The sequence below is a fragment of the Calonectris borealis genome, chromosome 2 (genome assembly GCF_964195595.1).
Source record: "Calonectris borealis chromosome 2, bCalBor7.hap1.2, whole genome shotgun sequence".
Lineage (NCBI taxonomy): Eukaryota > Metazoa > Chordata > Aves > Procellariiformes > Procellariidae > Calonectris > Calonectris borealis.
This window is the reverse complement of record NC_134313.1, coordinates 53,308,295-53,331,898: the sequence shown is the minus strand read 5'-3', so window position 1 is coordinate 53,331,898 and position 23,604 is coordinate 53,308,295. Positions and strand designations below refer to the sequence as shown.

Genomic DNA, 23,604 nt, shown 5'->3' with positions numbered 1-23,604 from the left:
CCGGACTCGCCGCCGCCGCTGGCCCCCGCCGCACTGGATTTACCGCCCGCCGCGGCCCCGCGCCCCGGCCCCATGCGGGGCACCGGCAGCAGGTTTGGCCCCTCTCTTCTCGTTTCCATTCCTACCCCCCCCCCCCCCGCCGCCGCGATTTCCCTTTTGCTCCCCCGCTCCCCCGCTCCCGCCTCTCTGCCCTCGGCCGCTCCGGGCGGCCAGCGGCGCGGCGGCGGCTGCGCCGGGCTGGGGGAGCCCGAGGGAGACTTTGTGGGCAAACATCCGATGCCGGTGCCTGGAGCCCTTATCTGCCGGAGCCTTATCTCCCAGTTATCTCGCAGGAGGGAGAGACGTATTTGGTGCCTATCTGCGAGGGGGCTGTGCGTGTGTGTGTCCTGTATTCATGTGCCTATGGTTATCTGGAGAGCCCCGAGGTGGGCTGAGAGCGGAGAGCCTCGCCGCCCGCTTCTCGTGCTGTCACTTCTCTGCGTCCCCTTTCGCTTTCTGCCCCTTCTCCCAGCGGCTGGGCACCGGGGGCTCTGTGTCTGTCTGTCTGGCCACTCTCATGCTGGCGGCTCCGGGATGCCACCGGTCTCGGCGGGGGCCCCGGCGCCGCGGCTGGCTGCGGGATGGATGCCATTCCCCAAAGGTGTGCTCGGGCTCGGGGCAGGCCCCCAGCCCGGGCTGCCGGCTGACACCGGCCCCTGTGGCAGGCACAGCCCGCCCGACCCGGCCCCGGCCCCTGTCCCGGTCCCGGCGCCGCCGCTCACACGTCGGGGCCCGGCCCGTGCGCATCTCCCGGCTCCCGGGTGCCTTTCCCTCGTCCTCCTTCTCCTCCTCCTCCTTCTCCTCCTCCTCCTCCTCCTCCTCCTCCTTTCCGTGACCTTGGGCTGGAAATAAGCAAACAAGCGAAGCGATGCGCGGAAAAGTTAACATCGCACTCCGGAGAAGTAACCTTAAAGGGATCGCCTTACTAATTGTTTTCTCGGTGGAACCGAGTCAAATGACTCATTCATTGAAATAATCATAATAATAACAACAGCAGCAGCAGCCAAGGAAGGGGCTTTGGCACAGACCGCGAAAAATGCCCCTCTTCCCCCCTCGCTCCCCTCTCTCCCCACGCCCTCCGCCCACCTTCCCCCCCCCCGGCCTGCTTCATGTTCAAATCCGCAGCCCAAGATGCGGAGGGAGAGGGGGGCAGCCCGCGGGAGGCGCGGGGAGCGGGGCCGGAGCCCGCAGCCCTGCCCCCGCGGGACCGCACTCCGCTGCGCGGCCGGCGGCTCCCGGCCCGTGTTGACCTGGGCTGCCTGATCCCATTCCGCCGGGGCGAGGGACAGCAGCGCCGAGGCGACATGACTGATTAAGCGCTCAGAGGGTCCAGATAAGCCCTGATGAATCTCATTAAGGGAGGGAGACGGGCTGTCCTGTTTGCTAACTTTGTTATTATTATTTCTCTCCCCCCCCCCCCCCCGCTCTTTTGTGTCCTCCTTCCCCGCCCTGCCCTGCGGACCCCCCCTCCACTCCTCCTCCTCCCCTCCTCCCCTCCTCCCCTTCCCCCTCCACACCCAGCAGCTAGAAGGGGACCTGGATGGCCGTGGCTGAAGGCGGCTGGTGCGCGGTGAAGCGGTGCGCTGCGGACGCCGGCGGTTCCTCCTGCCCCTTCGCGACCAGGGAGCCGGGCCCGTCTCCTCCTTCGCCCTCCTCCTCCTCCTCCTCCTCTTCCTCCGGCGGCTCCCAGGGCGAGCGCGGGTCCTCCAGGACTCCTCTGCCGGAGCCCGACGGCAGCCACCGGCCGGCCCCGCCGCCGCCCCCCGCCGCCGAGGGCAGGTCGCTGCTCGCCCCCTACGTGCACATCGGGGCCCCCCACCCCTCCGGCCTGCCCAGCTGGGAGGACATCCTGCTCTTCGCGGATTTAGACCAAACCAACAAGCTGATCTGGTCCAGCCGCGGCTCCAAGCTGAGCGCCCTCGGCGCCGAGCAGCCCGAGGAGATGTACCAGACCCTGGCCATCTCGGCCGCCCAGGGCCCCACGCCTTACGACGGATCTCCGGGCGGCTTCATGCACTCCACGCCTAGCTCGCCCGTCTACGTGCCCACGACCCGCGTGGGCTCCATGCTGCCCACGCTGCCGTACCTGCAGGGCAGCGGGGCGGCCCAGCCCAGCCACCCGGGCGGCGGCCACGCCGTCTGGTCCCAGCCGGCCGCCGAGAGCCCCTCGTACAGCACCGGCGGCGGCTCCCACCCCTCGGGCCGCTTCCCCTACTCCCCCAGCCCGCCGGTGGCCAACGGGGCCTCCCGGGAGCCCGGCGCCTACAGCAACAGCCTGGGCGCCAGGGACCAGTACAGCCCCCTGGCCCGGCCGCTCAACGGCTCCTACCCGGGGCCCTACACGTCCTACGTGGGGCCGCAGCTCACCCCCGCCTGGCCCACGGCGCCCTTCGAGAACTCCATGCTGCACTGCCTCCAGGGCCGGGCCGCCCCCATCCCCGTCCGGGCACCCAGCGCAGGTAGGGCCCGCCGCCGGGGGTGCGGGCAGGGCAGGGCGGGCAGGGCAGGGAGGAGGGCGGCCGCTGCAGGCCGGGGCTGCCGGCTGGCGGGGCCCCCGGGGAGACGCGGGGGACGGCGGCGGGGCAGCCCCGGTGCGGGGTTCGCGGCGTGGTGCGGCGGTGGTGCCGGCGGCAGGACGGCGGTCCCGGGGCCGCGGCTTTTCTGGAGTGAGGGTGGCTCTCGTCGCTTGCGTTGGGCTGCGGGGCGGGGGGGGACGACACACACCAAAAAAAAAAGCGGCGTTGTTTGGAGTATGGCAATCGGGGTCGCAAACCCGCCGTTCCCGAAACGAATCGCCCGGTGTAAGCCTCGCTTTTGAGTTTCCCAGCTCCGTACATTTCTGCTTCCTCCAAATGCGATAATCTGGCCACGAAATGGTGACAAATTCGCTGCGAATTAACCTTTCTTGTAGAGTAGAGGAAAATTGCAGGGGCTTGCTTAACCCATTTTGGATTATTTCAACTACAAACCACTTCGCCGCTTCGTTAAAACAGAAAAGCAGCAAAGCAAAACCTCTAACACGAACGAGAAACCCCGTTTATAAACGGCTGTTAAAATATGGCACCTCCTGATGGGATTTTACTTTCGCTTCCGAGGTGTCCCGTCCTTTTTTTTTTTTAGTTTAGGGAATTCTCGGTGTCATTAAATTAATTGTAGAAGCGGAGGCTGAGCTGCGATGATTTAGTCAGAGGTAGAAAGATTAACGATTATTGCAGTCTCTTCAGCTTTAGAATATATGCATGTATATATAAATACAGATGTATAGAGAGGTGTGTGTGTGGGTATGTGTATATATTTATGTGTATTTATATATATATTTATGTATATTTATATATATTTATGCATATATGCGTATGTATACACACGCGCACACACACATTTGATCAGCATTTGCTTTAATCATAAACTACCCACCAGGTAGGTATATTTTATATACACTGTGATTTTCTCTTTCAGTGCAGTGTTGCAGAAAATTACTCGTGGCTTTTCATCTTTCTATAGGGGTGTACACGATGCTCCTCCTGTCTCTCGATGATACCCGGTAGATTTAGGCATTTTAAGCCTCCCACTTGGTGTTTACTAACATGACAGAGGGAAGAAGACTCAGTTGTAGTGGTGGTAGGAGAAGGGCAGAGCAAAGCCGAGAAGCCGCGTCTCGGGGCGACACGAAAGTTGAGGTTTTTAACTCAATTTCCAAAAGTTACAGTGTAAAACTAGGTGATGGGGCGGGGGGGGAAATCCTGCTTTTTTTTTTTCAGGGGAGAGAGGTGAGGTTGGAGAATCTCACGGAAGGAAGAGGAGAGGTGTGGGGGCGAAGGGGCAGAGGAGGGAAGCAGCAGGGCGCTGGAGGAGGCTGGGGCAGGAGTGCCAAGCCAGCCGAGGAGGGGCAGGGCAGCTTCCCTTGCTCCCGGGGGTCTGGCCCGTCCTTGGGTCTCTGGAGCCGCTCCCGCCCGCTCCCCGCGGGGCCGTTGAGCCCCGGCCCGGCTGGAAGGCGCAGGCAGCGCGGGCAGTGCGGGCAGCGTTTCCCTGGACGGTGCCTCCGGCCCCCGGAGCCGGGAAGCGGAGGGATAGGGGTTAGGCTTTCGGTGAGGCGGAGGATGGGTGCCGCGGGAGCCGCATCGCGTTGTAACGCCGGGCAAAGCAGCCCGGAGCTCCTGGGCCACGGGAGTTTTCTGCTCCTGCAAGACAAAATGCGGCAGCAAAGCCGAAGCCACGCGTGCTCCCGTCTCAAATAATCGCGTCAGCGGTCAGGAAAATCGTAGCCGCAATATATTTTTACAGCTAAATATTAGACAGTTTGATACAGTTTTCTTAACGTTACTTGCAGACTTACTAAAACAATATCTAAAATTAAACCTTTATTTTGCTTTCCTTGGAGATAAATGTATTTCTCACGCACTAAGGGGAAAAAATATTTTTAAATGCCCGAGAAATACTGTCACGGCAGAATTTCTTCCTGCAGGCACGAAGGTAATGTTATAAAGTAAATAGCTGAGACAAATAACTGTTTAACTTCCAGCGTCCTTGAAGCCTTAAGCATTTTCCTGATTACAGTCTTCAATGGCGCTTTTAGTGCAAAGATTAATAAATCTTAGCGATGTGCTAAGAGCTACAAGCTGACAACGTAGGTTGAACTGTGCTCTCTGGACTCTGCCGTGTGCCCGTTCCTGTTTAGCTCCTAATAATTTGCAAACGAAGGGAGGAGAGAAATGTATTTCGGTGGGTGCGGGCCAAAAGGCCGTTTCTTTCTCAGCTCGATGCCCGCTGTGTCATCGCAGCCCTGTCTCCAAAGCTGCCTGACGTTTACAAGCTCTCTTTCGCTTTACAGCGCAAAGCTAGTAAGCGAAACGTAAAGGGATAACCCAATGATGAATTAAGGCAGGTAGCGGAGGGGATGGAGGGAGCAAAACAATCAATGACGAAGCTGTGAGTCTGAAACAGACTTTCCCAGGCTCAGTGCGAAAACTGCTGCAGAAATCCAAACACCTCCTTTTATTATTTCTGCACAACGTGGCGCGGTATATGTAAAATCCGTATTTATTTTTTTCTCCCGAAATATGGAGAGGTGAGTCACAACAAGAATATAAGGATTCGCAGGGGTAAAGGTGTTTGCTTTTATAGGTGGGTTCTCTTTATTTTTTGCCGTGCATTTAGACCCTTTTTTTCCCCAGTGTTCAGTAGCTATGGGAGCAGGAGGCAGAATATCGCGTATTTTTCCATTTCCTCCGTTTCCTACCAACCAGCTCGAATTTGTCTAAATAACCCAGGCAAAGTGGTCGCTCCCCGTTGCTGACTTGGCACACCAGAGTCCCAAACGCTGTCTCTAAGTTTGAAGTTTTACTAGTTGCGAGGCATTCAAAATGAGAGTCGGGGTAAAAAACTACTTGCCCAGCCTCGACCTGGGAGAATGTTGGGCAAAACCACCGCTCCTTGTATCCCGTCCCTGCGGTCCGGCCCCCAGGGTGGGCTTTGAAAGTGGGCTATTCTGGCAGGCACCTAACTCCCCCTGCCCCCCTAAAAAGCCAGCTGCACCCTCCTCTCCGCCCGGTGGGCACCACGATGGGGGTTTCACCCACGGAGCGGACCCCACGCTGATTTCCGAAGGGCCAAATCCCGACGTGAGTACAGGGCTCCCGGGAGTCGCCACTCAGGGGGAGCACCGGCTCCGCTCCGGTTTGTAAAGCAAAGGTTGCGCCGGCGCCGGCAGCGAGTCTGGTACATTTAAAGAAATTAAAAAAGAAAAAAAAAAAAAAGAGGATTTTGTAAAAAATCACCGCACGGCCGCGATCACTGCCGGGGAATTGCTTTTGCCAGGGCTAAACAGCGCCGGTGGCTTGCTCGCCCGCGGCCCGTCTCCCGGCGCGGCGGGGCCGGGGCAGCGCTCCGCAGGGCTTCGCGGGGCTCCGCGCCCGCCGGCGGCCGTGCCCCACCGCCTCTCCCCTCTCCTCCTGCCCCCCCAGAGCTGCTGGAGGACCTGTCCGAGAGCCGGGAGTGCGTCAACTGCGGCTCCATCCAGACCCCGCTGTGGAGGAGGGACGGCACTGGCAACTACCTGTGCAACGCCTGCGGGCTCTACACCAAAATGAACGGCCTCAGCCGGCCCCTCATCAAGCCCCAGAAAAGAGTGGTGAGTGGGGATGGAGGGGAGGAGGGGAGCGAGAGGAGCTGCATCCCGAGGGACCCCCAGTCAGCGCTAGCGCGAGCCACGGGGAAAGCGGGGGCAAGGATGGGGGAGTGCAACCAGAGCGTGTTAGCCTGGTGATGTCCCCGGCTGCAGAACCGAAGCGGGGCTCCTGACCAGGTTGGCAGGCCAAAGCGGTGACGGCGTGGGCGATAGGGCTGGCAACCCTCTGGGTGCTGCTTCGGGCCCACCTTTGGGCCCTACGCTGGCGAAATCGCCCTCTGCCCCCGGTGAGCCGCACACCGAGCACGGGCTAGCCTGGTTTTTTGAGTTGATGGACCCTGTCAGTGAGGGGACATCGGTGGCTTGGAAGAAATTTGTGCTGCTGACGTTGGACGTTTCCAACAGAAAAAAAAAAAAAAAATCAAGGTTGGAAAGTGTTTGTTCAGAGGGCTAGGAATTTCTCCAGACCTGCTTTGTTTGCTGAGAGCTCGATCCTTGGGAATGTAAGCAAGTTTTGTATATAATTCAAAGAAAACCAATTGTTTAAACAATGATAATAGCCTTTGTTTTGTTTTACTCCTAAGAAATGAGCGGCAATTTTTCTAAAAATATACTCCTAAAACTAGGGGGGGAAATAAATAGTACAAACCAGAACCCCTGTTTATAACTCAGGCTGGCACTGAATAGGCAAGAAGAAAATTTAACAAGCGGGAACTGCACATTATGTTTAGCAAATCTGGGTGGAGGTCAGCCGAGAGAAAGAATACGCTCTTCAGTAATGGCTGTTACCGAGCGAGCCACAATAAATCACGCCGGTATAATCCAAGCTGATGTTTGGACCCTTGTGTATGGAGACCGTGTATCAAACCCATCGGCCTTTCAAGCCCCTTTCAATCAGCCAGCTGCTTTGCTCCATGCCTGTTTTCCTAGCGTTAAAACACATCCCGCTCTTTATTTCACAACTGTTTGAATTTAATGCCCTTACTGGGGGTGGGGGAACAAAAACCGAACGCGCAATGATCAGAGCAGACAGTAAGCGCTCACGAACCAAGCCCACCTCTGCTTGAAGACCTTTCTTTAAGCCAAAGAGTTAATTTAACTTTAAGCCAGAGATTAATTACTGCTGGGTGCCCATTTTTTCTAGTTGGTCATCTACTAAATTTCATGACACAAGGTGTTATCTCATCACTGGGGACAAACGCAGCAGTCGGGCCACATCTGCTGCTTGTCTGAAGTGTCAGAGCTCAACTGGCCATGGCACCCTGGCCCAATGCAGACTTCAAGTAGCTGATACCTGGCTCTGGCATTTCTGTGTTTCTTTTCTTTTTTTTTTGAAGGAGGGGTGGGGGTGAGGAGTCTAAAACAGAGTCAAACTGCAGCCTGATTTCAGCCTGACACCTCAGCAAAATAACTCTGAAATAGCTCTGCGTAACAATCCCTACCGAGTACCCTGGCCATAACTATAAATCAACCATGACTGTGTGTTCATACAGTTGGAAATATGTAGGTGAGAAGGGAAAATGTTTTGAAAATGCTAAACATGTTTAGATTGCACCGAAGTTTCTGATAAAATTCCTGCACCAGAAAAGTCATTTTAGCTTCAAAACATGCCAAAAAAACTCCCATTTGTTTAAGTATGGGAATGAGCAAAAGCTATTGAAATAAAATATATGAAGATTTATACCAGAATGCATACAAAAGAAAGATTTAACAGAGTGAAACATCTGACAGCATTTCACTTGCGAAGAAAGAAAATGAAGCATATGTGTAAAGACCAGCTTTTTTCTACCTGATACATGTAAAACTCATATTGAATCGAGGAGTGCAATTTGGACGCTGTGAGGATACGTGTTTAATAACAGTGTCAAAAATTCTGTTTTTATGAGACCTGGATTTTTAAGATTAAAAAGTATATGCGTGTACTTCAGCCTGTATTACACTTGGCTGTTTTTTCTTTTGCTGTGCAATTAATAATGGATTACTGATTCAAAGTTACAAAATTCGTATTTAATCTGGAGTTCTTTCTGAGCTGTGGTAAGACGACAGCTTGCTGCTAAAGAAACTCGAACAGATAAAATTCAAGAGACTCGGTTATTACTCTGGAATATTCTTCATTCTCAAAACATTTTTATCGGTTTCCCAAGTGGCAAGCAGCTCTGCAGTATCAAAGGTGACCGAGTTACGTCTAACAACCCAGCAGTAAATGATTCAAGAGGAAGGGCATTGTACCCTTAAGTTAGTAATTTCGGTTATGGGTGCTTTATAGTCAGAATAAGATTAATGCAATCCTCTAAAACTGACTTCTCCATGTAAACTTGTTCAGCTGCCAGACACAGAGCTAGGCACAGAGTTTTTCATATTTTTTTTGACAATGCCATACTTTGAAAAAGACTAGATTTATGATGTAGCTGGAATTCTTTGCTTGTGATGAACGTAAAAGAGATCACTTGTTACAGGGACTTTTATAACCCATTCACCTTCATTTCACATGTTTATGAGGACTGCCTTCACTTATGATATACAGCCTGCAGCCATAAAGCTCCGGGTTATACGGTTATTTCTGATACAAGGTTGCTTCATCTTGGCTCCAAACTCCACGGAAGAGTGTCATAAATGGTTTGTTTGCAGTGGGGACCTTGTTGTCACCCACCAGCTTTTCTGCTGGCTGAGAGGAAGCTCTGTTCTGTAAAACACGCTCCCGAAGCACGTTGTTTTTTCGCACAAGGATAAAATGGGTGATGATAAAAAGATCTTTTTATAAAGATGCCGCTGTTGTACGTGTTACCCCTCAGCGCCCGGTAAAGTTTGTTTTCCCCAGCCGTGGTGCCACCAAGGGAAGGTGATTAAAGCGGCTGGTTTTTCCGATGAGTCGGGAGTATCGGTGGCAGGTTCAGAGCTGCCTCTTTGCCTGCCGCACAGGGGAGAGGGCGTTGAACCGGCTGGAGAGGTGGCACAGGAGTGATGTGCCTTCCACTCAGCGGGATGGAGCTGTAGTGGAGATGTTTCCTAGCTGTCCTGCTGGAGGAGGAGCCAGTGCCTGGTGGTCTGAACAGAGGTCCCCGGGTCAGCAGCTCCCAAAATGTGAATTTTGCCTCTGCTGCAACTGCCCGGAGTTGCGGACTCGCAGTACCTCTTCATGTCAGCTTTCCAGTCTCTGAAATGAGGATAATCTTGTTTTAATTCTGGGATGTCACTGATAGATGCTATAAAAAAACCTCCAACCGTCCCCGCTGCGCGTCAAAGTACTTTTTATAAACCGTAAAGACATAAATCATTGGCTCCTGCCCGCCTGTTTACGCCTGTGTTTGCCTACGCTTGCCTCTAGCCCTCGTCCCGGCGGCTGGGCTTGTCCTGTGCCAACTGCCACACCACGACCACCACCCTGTGGCGCAGGAACGCGGAGGGCGAGCCCGTCTGCAACGCCTGCGGCCTCTACATGAAGCTCCACGGGGTAAGCGGCCACTTCGCCGCGGGACATTCCCCACCGGCTCTGATGCTCCTTTGGGAAAGGGCCCGTCCTCCCACCGGCGGGCGCCCGGCGGCTTTGGGAGGGTGATATCGGGCTTCCTCAAGTCGGGGCAATGTTTCTGTTGATGCTAATGGTCTCGGCTCGCGGTTTGGATCGCGGAGTTAAAAAAAATGGATAAAATGACCGAAAAATGCCTGGCATTAGAAAATGGATACACTGTTTAGCAATTTATGCTTTTGACGTTTTTGCCATTGTAGCTCTCCCAGCAGATTTGTACAAAGAAACCACCTCTGGCTGAGTGGCAGAGGTCTTTTTCCCACCAGGATTTAAACCAGCTCTTCAGTGGGGAAAAAAAAACCCTAGACCTTTAATAAGACAGTTTTTCATGGGCAGACATAGGTATGCCAGCAAAAGTTTAAATGTAATTCAAGCCATAGCTATGCCAGCAAAACTTTAAATGTCATTCCAGCCTTTGCTAGGCAATAATAGAGGAAGAAAATAGCTCTATCCTGAATGTGCTGGAGTATGTTTTGGGTGAGCTTGGAGCCTGTTATGCCCCTGTGGATTAAGTTACAGTCAAGTACAAGTGTTTGAAGAGTGACGGCATTAAGAGCGATTGGGACTCGGTCTAGTCCTCAAGGAAAAAGTAAATTATATCACAGGTTTAAACATTATAATGGTAATAAGCATATGCCTGAATTGTCTTTCCCCAAACTCTTGTTATCATTACCTTAAAAAATATTTTAAACCAATGTTTTCTGGATAATGATTATCATTGTGATGACACAGAACACAAAGCTGATTTTTGAGCGTTTTCCCTATAATTATAAATTTGGATACTATAAAGCTGTATCATAAGCCAAACTGCTTATAAGAACAAATGCTAAACTGATTATGGCCCGAAGCCTCTGTCCTAAGACACTTACGGGTGATGATCTGGTTTGTGTAGCTGGTCCACGGGAAGATGAGTATTTTTTCCCCTGATGTGCATTCTTGCTTTCCAGAACCAGCCACTGGAGATAACTCCTAACTGACTGACTGGAATAAGGAGTCAGGGATCAGATACACCCCGTCCAATTTAATTTCATACGACCTATGGCCAAATGATGCTGTTTTTCCCTAAAAGCGTGCTGTTTATCTATGGACTGACTGAGGTGTTGGTAAAATTGTTCAGGCCACATCAAGAAAAAAGTTTCCCTGCTTTCTTTATTCAGATAAAACTCCCCTTGAAACAATTCATTGCTGTGCCCGAATAAAATGCACAGGTTTCTTGGAATTGCTGTTGTGACACAGGAAAAATTGACTTGCTATACATGACTTCAACAGGCATTTTCAACTTCACCATTTGATCTTGTAGTGTATTTTGATTTTTGGTATTAGAATATATATACAACTCTATGATCGGTGTGGAAATTTAATTTTTTTTAGGTTCCCCGACCTCTTGCTATGAAAAAAGAAGGTATTCAGACCAGGAAGCGAAAACCTAAGAACATAAATAAGTCAAAGGCATGCTCTGGTAAATATAAAAAGATAAGACAGTTGAGCTGCAAGAGTTTTTTTCCCCTTGCTGGAAAATATTTGTTTTTAATACCAGTTCCTGATCTTTCAGGTAACAGTACTACTGCGGTTCCTATGACTCCAACATCCACGTCTTCTACCAACTCAGATGACTGTAGCAAAACCGCTTCTCCCAGCACACAGACTGCAGCCTCTGGGGTAAGCCATAAGCCGGTGTCCGTGTCTGTAAGCAGGCTGATCACTGTGCAATGTTATCGCAGCTTTTATCTTATCTAGCAGAACAATAATCTAAACAAACTTTCCAGTTTTGTTAGCTGATACTGGAACAAGATTTTCGGAGGATATTACATATAGCTGTAAACACAACGACAAGTTGAAGTACTTTACAAACCTCTTAATTAAGATCTATATAATTTTTATGATTAAGTTAACCACGCCTTAGCCCCAGACATTTTGTTTTGAAACGTTCAGGTTCTTCTATTTCAAAGGTTTTCTTCTGGAGCAAAGACAATAAATCATGCCCAACTGATCCTTTCAAGAAACAACTGTGCATGTACCCCTTTTTTTCTGAAATGATCTGAATTTATAATGCAAGGCACTGATGCTCTCCCGTTTTCCAAAAGCTGTTTAATATATCTATGCATTTGTATGCATTATCCCAGATGAGTGGTAAACGCCAGCAAAACGTTATCCTGCTGTATGGAGGGAAACATAGAGGCTTTTATTTTAAGCTAGGATGTGCACTTAAACTGTGATCCAGACCCAACTGAAACCAGGCTGGGGAGCCCCGCTGATTGCAGTGCGTAGGGGATCAGCCCTCTCCTCGCAGAGGGCTCTTCAGGGGCCAGATGCTCAGCACCTGGCAGCACCAAGCTCCAGAGGAGCACCGGAGGAGCGCTGATCACCCCCTGCTTTGGTTTTGATCCTTACTTTACATCATGTACTTAAACCACCTCAAACTTCCTTTCTTCACTCAGTTAGCATGTCTGATAACAAATACTACCGCTAAAGTTGTGAAGCTTAATGTAGATTAATTTCTAACCCCTTGGCTATACGTATCCGTATCCGCACTCACTCCTCGAGCCTTCTGTATCCTTTAATCTGCCACATCATTTGAAAAGCTTTCCTAATGTGGCTTTCTCTACTCCTTTATTAATAAAAAGAAGACATTGTTTATAATAACTATTTTTCAATATGTCTCGGCGTTCCCACATCCAAATTCCTTTCAATAGTTTAATTCCTGACGTACAAAGTTTCATTGTACAAGGGGAGGAAAAAAAACATTTTTAGCAAATGCGATTGTTCGTGGACTGACAGGGCCACCCAGTTTCAGAGGCACTGGGTTTTGGGTTCGGATGCTGCCAGACAAGGACATTACTAAAAGGGCTTGTCTTTGACATGAGAAAACCCTGTCAGTCCAATAAAATAAACAGATCACATCAAAAAAAAGAAAAACACTAACCAAAAAGTGAACTGTTACAGTGTTTCAGGCTACCCCCAGTGAACTACTGGGCACTGTTTTAGGCTCTCCCCTAATATTTGCAAAGGAAAAAATGCAGCCAAATTTTCCTTAAATTTTCCTTTGATTGCCTTAAGCAGAATTCCTGATCTGAGGAATGTCATGGGATTTATATAATGGACAGAATTAGAACCCCATCCCAGCTGAGGCCGAGGCAGCAGTGTAGGCTGTAGGCAGCGCAGCCGTGTGCTGCTCGGGGAAGGAGAGGCCATACAGAGGAGATTCTGTTTCCTCTATGCTGTTGCTTTCTTGGCTGGCTAAAGCCTGCCTTCCTTTCTGTAGCTCTTCTCCCTAGGAGAGCATATCAAACCTGTTACGAATAATCTTTATGTTATAATTTTAATAGTATTTGTATTTGTAGTAGTATAATTTTAATAGTATTTGTAATATAATTTTGCCAGGTGGAGTTGTGTGGGTACCAGAGGAGAACGGAGTGGGGGCACGATTTGTGAGCCAAAAGGCTAGCTGAAAACTGTTAGCAACTAAGAGCAAATCCCAGGAACCCTGAGGCTGCTCTTAATTACACGACAGCATCCCCCAGTGCCAGGACTTCAGTTCTCCCTGATTTTTCTGTAGTAGATCGGGCTGGGAGAGGACACGTGCATGAGGAGCAGGGAAATCTATCCCCTTGTATCCAGCAGGCAGCACGGTAACACCTGCACAGCCTTTTCTCCACCGCCATTCGATCAGATGTGCACTGCATATGCAAAGCACTTGCAAATTACCTCTCGTGAAAAATTTCAATAAAAGGAGGCGATGGAGGGAGGTTGTGAAATGCGTTGAAGCAGCGACCACACATATGGGCATCCCCTTGACTCTCTCCCACCTTATATGAGGGGCTAGTGATCTCCCACCCATGCAGCCCAGCCCCAAATGTATGTAAATGAGGATAGGATTTGTATGGGAGCTGTTGTCAGGACATGTCATGGGTATGGCCACATCCTTCCCTTGGGCTCCTGGCTTTGCCCAAGCATCAGTAATTCAACGGGATGAGGACGGGGTGACTGGAGGTTGAAAGTAGGAAGCGGTGGCTGTTAGGACTGGCTCCTGTTGCCCCAGGCATCATTTGGGAACATGATCACTAGCTGCGAAGGAAGGGAAATAATTTCTTATGGGCCTAAATCCCATGGGAGGGGCTGAGCGCTCATAAGGGGCATTGAAGTTGTCGGGAGCAAAGGGATGTCAGCATTTTAGAGCAAGGCAGCCTGTAATCTGATCACATGCCGAAGCAAAGATACTCTACTAGACTTCTCTTTTCCTTGATTTTTTTTTTTTCATTTGAGTTGACCCATTGATAGCCCGAAGGTTTGTATTTATTCTTAGAACAGGCAATGGCTTTGCACAAGGAGAATAAACTTCTCCAGGCTGTGTCAGGTGGGAGAAAACTCTCAGATGGATGAATCTGTACTCTTCGGTCACTTTAACAAGAACGGCATCGATTCCTGCCAGCAGCGCTGGTGACGTTGCCGAAACATGGGCACCTGCTGGAAGAGCGAACCTGGCTCATTCCCCGCGCGTTACACAACTGGCATGGCAACTTGTTTTTGTTTTGCTCTGTTTTTACTTCTCCAGCCCTTATTCTGTGAGGAGCGGAAAAATGCCAAATTGACATTAGGCAGAGAAATCTGATGACGTTTTAGAAACTGTTGTCTGAAATTCACAGCAATGTTGTTGCTAAATGAAACAGAGAAAATGAATTCCTCTGCTGGTACAAAAGTAATTTATTATGCCTTTTATGGGAGGCTGCCAAAAGAGTTCCCAGTTATGTAGAAATCTCATGGAAATGAGATTCAGCAGAATTCATTTGTGTCAGTAATATTCACTTTTTGCCCTACCTTTCTTTATCTCTTTTAAAGTAAAATAAAGAGGGGAGGGTGGAAAAAGAGAAAGGCAGCAATTACTCTTGGAAATGTCTTTGAGACTATCCGTTTCATGAAGGGAATCTTATACGATGCCAATTTTGAGACGAATTAGCAAGAACCTTAAATGTTGATTTTATGTTCTAGCTGAAGTTTAAACATTTAAAAGACATGATTAATGAATTGCTGTGGGTGCAAAGTTGATTTCAAACATCCCAAAATGTAGAAGTGTTTGGATCGGAGATATTTAGTTGTCCCATTGTAAAGGGGCTATTTGCCAAATTCACATCTGGATCTAGGATTAGGCCTATTTCTGTTTTCCTAAGCAGTATAAGTACTGGGTGTCCTGTGTTACTAATATGGAAAAGGTCCAGCTGCATGATATATGAAGTTGCCGTACATCCCCATAAAAAGAAGATTTGAAGGTTTCAGACAGCCTGCATCTGCATCTATACCTGCTCTCCCTTTGATGCTGCTGAAACTGTACAGAGAAAAGCTACGCACAATAATTTGCTGAAACGAAGGGCACGGTCTGTAGCGCACACCCATCCATTTCCATGCAGGGGCTCCACTGGTGTGATTACCAGAAGGGCTTTATTCCCTTATTAGGATAAAAGGCAGTATGAAAACTGCTGTAAAATCTGCTTTTTATGGCAGGACATGGAGGCTCCATGAGCCAGGGCTGATGTCAGTAAAGGCTCAGCAGCACCAGGGAAGCTCTTCTTTCAGAAGACTCTACTGCACCCTGTGCCTCCAGTTTGGAGCTTTCTCAGAAGGACCGTAATCACACACCATAGAATAACTTAGGACAGTTGTCTTGCAGGTAAAACTAGCGCTTACTTCCCATGGAGGTTTACCAGGACTGGCTCTTCAGTGTTGTAGGCTGGAAAGTGGGAGAGCTGACTGAAACGGCCTCAGCAGGTGGTGAGCTAGCAGGAAAATGCAGTTTTAAGTGTCCCTAAAATGCCCGACTACCTGGGCTGAATTCACTGAATAGCTTCTCCTGCATTTGCTTTGTTTTGTTTTCAGAAGAGGGTTCGTGAGGTGGTTAGAGGTGGTGTTCTTCACTCCTTTTTAGGCAGCAGATTGGTAGGACATTCATGCAGGCAACAGGGAATCAGCTTCCGTAGAGTATCTCCCAGAGTCTGGATGAACCCAGAGACTCAACCTCTTAAAAAGAATCTCCTAATCACCTGGATGTTGGAGAGTCGAATGGCTAAGGGTCCTTCAGGCTATCTGATGATAAGATTTCAGTTGGTATAGAATAATTTCCTAGCTGTTGGGACAGAGTTTCCATGAGAAAGGCTCACCAGCATGGTTGTTAGGACTTTCACCTGGAAAATGGGAACACGGTGCCTCAGTCCTGGTATGAGTAAATATTTATCTAAACCAGGTGGAATAAGATCAACAGGAGGCATGAGGAACATGGCAACCTAAAATACCAAATAGTCTGGTAGTCAGGGTATTATGCCAGGAGATCTGATACTCCAGTTTAAATCTTCTCTTGGTCTCCTACCTCTTCTGCGTTAGTTCTCACTCCTGGACAAAATAGGATGCTGCTTTCTTCTCCCTACTCAGTTTCATAAAACCAGTCATTCATTTTCTTTGCTCCGTGTACATGTATCCAAAAGAAAGCATTTCATTTTGTATCAAACAGAACAGGGCAATCCAGCTTTTTTGTTTCAGCAGGGAAAACCAAGGAGAAAGAGTATTTTTGGTTCTACCCAAAACTTCTATATCCATATGGACACATACATTTTGCTTGGTTTTGTTTTATTGCCAAAGCAATAAAGCCAATTACTCATACAGCCCTCGACAGCAGAGGGGTCATCAGCTTTCCCAAGCTACGCTGGAAGTTGCCTCCCGTAGGAAATTAATGAAGTATTAACCACAGTTTTATGTTGCTATAATACAAAGGAGAGATTAGAAGATATGTAAACTTACACGTCTGCAATATAAACAAAGGATCAATTGGACTAGCAAGAGATGACAACTTTGTGTTGTAAGAGGGTCACTAATTCAGAAAAAAAAGCTGTGGTTTAGCAGTGCTGAGACTTACTCTTCAGAAACCAGGGAGAGGGTGCTCTTGGTGGGGATGGCCCAGGGAGGCTGAGACTGGAAAATTAAGGACTCCGCTGCAGTTTGCCACAACACGTTACCTGCAAAAGAAGTTTTTGCATGTGTGTTTCAGCTGACTACAGTTATCATTTAAGTGTAGTGAAACTAAACTAAGCTAACAGAAGAGGAAAAGAGTATCAGCTGAGACTCAGCTTACTACAGACCTAGTGTAATGTCCAAAATTTGTGGTGCATTTTGAACCCGTGAAGCGGATGGAACAAAGATCTATCTGATAGAGCAAAGGCCTAGATCAAGGCCACTCGCCACCCCCTCCAGCTGTTAGCACAACTCCTTGCCCAGAGCTTTTGCCTCTCGACTGTGGAGGCCGGGGGGGTGTGTCCTTCCCCTTTCCCCACTCTCCGTTCTGGGCAGACGGTGCAGGAAGGAGTAGGTGGAAGAAAGAAGGAATCCTTCAGGCAGAGATGCCAGTGCTGTTCCCCAAGTGCTGGCCAGCCCAGGCTGAGCAGCCTGGTTTTGATCTGGGCCAGCTTTAGTGGGGGTGAATTTGGCTCCGGGGTGCTGCCGGCAGAGTTGGGTAGGATGTAGGTGTCTAAGTCTCTCTGTGGCTCTGGCTGAGGTCTCCCTGTGAGCGTGGTGGGCAGGTCCTCTACAGAGAGGCTATCTCCAATCCAGACAACCTGCCTGGGGGCTGCCCCATGACCAGCTCTTGCTGGTTTACGTAAAAAGAAGGGATCCTTAAACCACCTTTGCAGATACAAATGCAACCTTCCTCTGTTTGTTTGAGAGGCAAGCTCTTCCCAACGGGCTTCATTCATTTTTTCCTCAGGAAGCTGAGCTTCAGTTGATTATCAGATTTCAGCAATAAAAATAAATCCATTACCTTTTTATTGGTAGAGCCAGCTGTTGTGAATTAGAAGAGCTCGTTGACTTCAACAGCATTGTTCAGCTTATTTATTCCAGCTGACAAATGTCCTCTAATAACTAACTGTAGCTTCTGTCATCTTTCATCCTTTAAAGCTGGAGAAGTAAGGGCAGAGGTAGGCAGGCTCAGGAGCAGAGCTGTGATTCAGCCACATCCTTTTCATGAGCTAAAGTTTGTTTTCTGTGTCTCACTTTGGGAGCTGCCCAAGCTGCCTGGATTTGTCATGACACTACCGGGGTGGGGTTTCCAGGCCCGGCGGTCCTGCCCAGGTCCTGCCCGCCCTGGCTCAATGGAGCCAGGATCTGGCCTTGGTCGGGCAGGGATGGGCAGTCTTCAAACAGGACGTGCCTCCGTGTCCTCCCTTCTGGGGTGCCCGAGGGAGGGGTGGCTGATAACCCCACATGGAAACTGCAGGTCCCTGCGCCCCACCTTTGTAGGGCTGAATCAGGAAAAGGGTGAATTACACTTTCCAACACGGAAAAAACAGGTAGTGATAAGATAATTTGCCTACCGGAACAACAGCGGCAAATATGGGCAAATGGGAACCTTTCAAAGCAGCTCCTAGTATTTTTAGCTCAGGTTGAGCAAACACTGCTCAACTCTAATTTAAACCCTTCTTCCACTGTGGGGAGACTCAAGATCTTAATAGTGATGTCTTTTGTACTAACAGGAGTCTATTTGGTGTATTAGAAATAAAAAAAGCCTTTTTGAAAAACTAGGCTGATGCAAGACCAAAACTGGACCCAAAGGTTAGCGTAGCACCTGCCTCATTGAATTCTCTGTGCATAGTCACAGGGAAAGAGGATACGGAGATTTGTTATCACTGATTGGAAATTGTGTATTTGAGAGAGCAATAAAACATATTTCTTAGGATTAGAGCTATTATGGCTGGTTTTTGGGGGCAAGCAGTTGTTCCTTCCATCTCTGCATTTCTGATTAGCGACCGACGGAGCAGGATCCTGGTTGATGACTGGGTGGAATAGCAGTGATCAACCATTTTAGTAAAAGCTAAAGAAAATATTGGAATCTGGATTATTTCAGACAAAAGTGACCACTGGCAATGAGTATCTCTTTCAGAAGGTGAGGTTTTCCTTGGATTAAGCACAGCAGCAAGAACCCTGCATAGCACTGTTTGGAAATTACCTTTGAATAAATGAAGCCTTGCTTTTCCTATGTCAGGACTGCTAGCTTGGCATGGCTCCAGGAGAGCCAAGAGCTCTACTCTTGTAAAATGATTAAATATGTATACTTTTCACTTAAACAGCAGGCAGGAAGCTTCTGCAGTCACAGTTTAGGATAGTCTTTTTTTTTTTCCTTTCTTTTTAAGGAATCTCATCCGAAGACTATCCATTAACAAGTAAATTAAGGTTTTAAAGTTGACATATCCAAGAGTTAATTTTGCATGAAGTCAGCTCTTAAACATTTCCTTTATCAGGTGAAAACGTTGCCCCTTCTCTGTCTGGCACTGCAAATTTTTCCTCTTTAGCGGATCTGCTCAGCCTCATGGAAAAAATGATCGTTTCTTTGTCTTTGTTACTCTCCATTTCTCTGTTAAAATAAATGGACTTGTTCCAGTGCAGCTCAGAGGTTCATCTTCGTGCCTACCGGGGCTCTCCGTGCGTTGTCTTATGCATGTAGGTGGCAGGACAAAAAGGCTCCTGGTTCAAAGGCATAGTGTTTCTCCACTTGAGATGAAAGGAGCATCTCCTTTAGTGGCCAGTCTTAGAGGGATAAAGGTTGTGACTAGTGTTTTGAAGGGTGAGGAATGATTTTAGGCATTTCAAGGTCTGAGGGAGCCAAAGAAGGCTGATTTCCGGGAGGTGCTCTGCACCCGCTGCTGGAGAATTGGGATGTGTCGGGCTTCTCCCACCGGGGAAGCAAAACTATAGGTGCCACCGCTCCCGGGTCACATTTTTGGTGTTGGCATCTGTGTCCCTTCAGTAGGGGGCAGCGGGACACACGCACGTTACTTCTTCATCACGGTCCGATTTCCAGTTTTTTCTGCACATCACGTGCTTTCTTTTCCACCTTGTTATGAAGATAACCACGTGCTGATCTCCAAACACAGATATCACTCCCATCAGCGGGGCTGAACAAGTGGGCTGACCCTGAGACATCTTTTCAGTTTCAGGATTTCGAGGCACAGGGGCAAGCTGAGGGCAAACCCTGGCTTTCCATAGAAATCCTGGGATAGCGGCTGTGCCCCAAGCCTGCTGCGCTCCCACCCACACCCTGGTGCGCGCAAAGCTCACCCGCTCAATGAAATCTCTCTTTGCTCTTCTCCTTGCTCCAGGCGAACTCATCGGTGATGTCTGGCCCAGGAGAGAGCACCAGTCCCGAAAGCAGCAACCTTAAGTATTCAGGTCAAGACGGGCTGTACACAGGAGTCAGCCTGACCTCCACGGCCGAAGTGGCGGCGTCCGTGAGACAGGATCCCTGGTGTGCCCTGGCTCTGGCGTGACCCGGCGCGAGGGAAGCTGGATCCCGGCGCTGTGCAGCAGCCCCCAGACGTCCGCGCATGGTTTCTTCTGCGGAGCAGTCGCGGCGGCAGCGAGAGTGCTGGCAAGGACCATTCCTCTGAAATTGTTTCTGTGCCTTGGCGGCAGAGGTGTTTTTCAGCCTCCGAAAGAGGCTCTGCCGAAGCATCCAGTTCCTCATCTATGCAAGAAAAATATAGGGAAAGCAAATGCCCATCGGGGGATAGCTAATGCAGCCTTACACTCTCAAAAAAAAAAAAAAAAGAAAAGGAAAAAAAAGAAAAAAAAAGAAGAGATAAACCTAGACCTATTGATAGATTCCAGAAATACATCCTCGACTTACCCAGCAGCGCTGCCTTTCTGATTATATAGTTGTTTTCACTCTCTCATCACCCTCTCTCCCAAGAATTTGGCGGAAGTTGTCAGTGTCGGGGAGGGAGTACCAAAGGCTTTAATTACTAGAGATAGCGAGATACTTTTTAACGAGCGTCAGAAGTGTGTACTGCTTGAGTCGGCGCAGACGTCTCGCACTGAATTTGATGTCTTCACCCCATTGGTCCTCTCCTCCTGCGCCCTCCATCTTCAGCATGCCTTGCTCTGCTCTTCAGAGCCCAGCTATGCCCCTGGAAGAAATCACAACGTTTGGTACAAGTCTCACAAGGTCCAGCTTGTTAAGGAGATTTTGGGATTTGGGGTTTTTTTTTGGTTTAAAATATTTACTCACTTTGCAAGACTGCGATATAACTTTTAAAGTACACTGTGACTGAGGTTTATGAAAGTTCGTATTTTCTGGCTGAACTGTATAGGGTCAGTCGAAATTTGTAAACAGGGTAGCAATCAGATATTTTTCTTCCATATATACAATAATTTTTTTAAAGAAGTGCAATTTGCGTTGCAGCAATCAGTGTTAAATCATTTGCATAAGATTTAACAACGGTTTTTATACGAATGAATGAATGTAAACATTTTAACTTAATGGTACGTAAATAATTTAAAAGAAAAACTTAACTAGGCATCCTTAGGCTTTTTAGCGCAACAAAACCCCATCCACTTTCTGTATTTCCAGTTGTTAAAGCAAGAGTTTCAAAGAACAAGCCTTCTCTCAGGAAAATTGCCCTAGCCGTTTGTAGTATTGTACAAAAATGCAAATGCATCCCCATTTTTTTTTTTGCCATTGAATAAGTATGTGCTGGAAAGAAACAAATTGCGATGAAACTTTACTACCTAACTGATACATATGTAAATACTCCATAAGATATTTAGGCATCTTGAAAATGTAGGATGCAATCTGTATAGTGTGACTGACGCATAGTTAGGTTGGTTTCCATTGGTTTTTAAGTGGGATGTCATTTGGAAAGTTGTTTCATCAGAGCTTTACAAATAAAAGGGTATCATTTTGGGATTTTTTTTTCCTGTACACTGTGCCTTCTCCTTTGTCTCCAACGCAATTGTTAAGCTACATTAAAAGCTATGGAAATGTACCTGATATGGGCGGCATGTCTGATGGCTGCAAGGAAGGTCTCCAGCTGAAATGCCTGCTTTGTCTAGCTAAATCTGCGTTGCGTGTGGCTTTTCTGCAGCTCCCCTCACTACGCCTGCTGATGATATGTAAAACCAGGGCCCTGCTCCTACCAACAGAAGCCCCTCATGGGCACATGGGAGGTTTTTCTGATGAAAGTCTGGGGAACTGATCCCATGCCTTGTGAGGACTGTCATGGTTTTGCTTGGCCTTCACACCATAGCTAAAGGGTCTCACCCAAGTCCCCTGTGTGTGCAAAGATCTGCCTGTCACCCACTGCAGATGTAACTGGGTAAAGCCAACCGGGTGGCAGGGCCATTGCGTGCCTGCTGGCATCCTCCAGTGGCCAAAGGTGAAGGGCAACAAAAACTGAAGGCGCTGCTGCCGAAAAGAAAAGACAGTGAATTTTAGCTACTTGAGGGGAGTGGAAAACCTTTCGCTGGCTCTGAGGACCGGTTCCTCTGCATTGCTTGGCTGATTGGAGCAAGACAACACTGCATGTGATTTCTAGCTACATCGGCAGTACTGTCGGACCGGGAAGCTGGAACGGCCGTGCCCAGAGCTGCTGTCAACCCGTGGAGTGGCTGCAACATGGCTCTTCGCTTCTCTGAGCCAGACTTTCATTTGGGGTGAACTGGGATAGCTCCTTGGCCTCCAGTGAAGCTATGCTGATTTGCACCAGCTGAGAATCTGCCCCTTGGTTTTCCAACCCAGAGAGTTGAGGCTGTCTCCTTACCCTGGGGGTGTTGTGAGGACCCCGGGATGAAAGCTGCAGCACAGCCCTCGGAGGGGAACAGCTTCTAGCAAAAAGGGGTCAGGCTAAGCCTCGCCTGGGGTTTGGGCTGCTCTAGCCAGCCACGAGTGGGGACACCTTACCCGTCCTGGTGGGGCCATGACACCAGCCTTGGTGCTGTGACACCTCATGTCCTTGCTCCCTGGGGGTTGTCGTGGCCGGGTACCCCAGCCCTGGGGCCACATGGACTTGGATCTCGTGATTTACAAAAATAAATCCCTCTCTAAGTGCAAATTGAGCCATGCAGAGAAACATTGAGTTTAAAAAGCAAAAGGTGTGGAGAGGTGGGTGAATATCTTCCCTTTTGAAGCCTTTGTTGGCTAAAATGCCCTTTTCTGTGATTTTCCAGTGTTGACACTTAAATGGATAGAAAAGCTGTTGCTAACTGGTGTTGAAGAGTGTTCAGCCTTAGCTGGGGTCAGCATCCTTTTTTTTCCTTTTTTCTTGCCAGGGGTGAAGTTTGGTGTGCCACTTCTGAAAAGCCTAGCACAAAACTCAATGACAGGTATGTCAGAGCTGTGTTGCTCAGAGTTGTGATAAAACAGGAGTTTTGGGCTGGTGACCCAGCAGAAAAAGTCAGCTGGCTGCTGATGCTCTTGCTGGCAGGCTGTGAAAGGCCACGCTGCTTTGAAACCCTGCGGCACAATGTAAGAGGGCTCCCGGGAGGCCTTGCTCTCTTCTCAGCACCACCTTAACCCAGGGTCTGGCTTAGGATGGTTCCTGCAGATAACAAGTTTTTCAGGGGGCATAAAAAGAAGTCCTATGTGAAAAGACTCCTCTTGGATCTGAGGCTGAAAATGCTCTTTCAGGAGATATCAGGAAAAAAAACAAAGAAAAAAAAAAGAAAAAAATTATTTCCTAGGGAAGGTGTTTCCCATTATTTCTTATCAGCAAAAACATCAAGAATGAAATACTTCGCCTCCTTGGACCAGAAGCAGAGCTAAATCAGGTTTTTATCCCTCTGCAAGAGGCAGGGGGGATGCAGTACTGTGTTGCCTTACTCTGTAGATGCCGAGGAGCTCAAAGCCAGGTTCTGTGTTATGATTTTACATAGAAAAAGACTGTAAGAACAGTACCTCCCTACTCATCAAAACTGCTCTCCAAGTGTACCAATTGCTGGAGCGGCTACTGCTTGACAAAATAAAGGTTTCTTTTTTATTATTTTTTTTTTAATTTCTCGTTTTAGTCCTGCTGAGCCGGCACGGCTCTGGGTGTGTGAGCTGGACTTTGCTCTGGCTCATACATCATCAATAGCACTGATACTGATGGACGGCCTGGCCAGGTGC

General features: G+C 48.9%; 1 protein-coding gene across 2 annotated transcripts; it reads left to right on the top strand.

The window, feature by feature from the left end:
* Positions 1-1,579: 1,579 nt before the first annotated feature.
* Positions 1,580-21,423, top strand: GATA6 (GATA binding protein 6). Of its 2 annotated transcripts, none has more exons than XM_075141992.1 (6): positions 1,580-2,498; positions 6,000-6,166; positions 9,489-9,614; positions 11,061-11,148; positions 11,242-11,348; positions 19,823-21,423. In XM_075141992.1, the coding sequence occupies exons 1-6, from the start codon at positions 1,580-1,582 to the stop codon at positions 19,988-19,990; spliced, it is 1,575 nt and encodes a 524-aa protein (XP_074998093.1). In that variant the 3' UTR covers positions 19,991-21,423. The 2 variants fall into 2 exon arrangements, with proteins under 2 accessions (XP_074998093.1, XP_074998094.1); XM_075141993.1 differs by having other exon boundaries at positions 1,981-2,498; positions 11,242-11,375.
* Positions 21,424-23,604: the final 2,181 nt, after the last annotated feature.

Excerpts from the sequence above, each read along its gene's own strand:
- GATA6 (XM_075141992.1), top strand. The coding sequence starts at position 1,580 with ATGGCCGTGGCTGAAGGCGGCTGGTGCGCGGTGAAGCGGTGCGCTGCG. Across the intron at positions 2,499-5,999 it reads CGTCCGGGCACCCAGCGCAG|AGCTGCTGGAGGACCTGTCC; the intron begins GTAGGGCCCGCC and ends CTGCCCCCCCAG. Across the intron at positions 6,167-9,488 it reads TCAAGCCCCAGAAAAGAGTG|CCCTCGTCCCGGCGGCTGGG; the intron begins GTGAGTGGGGAT and ends GCTTGCCTCTAG.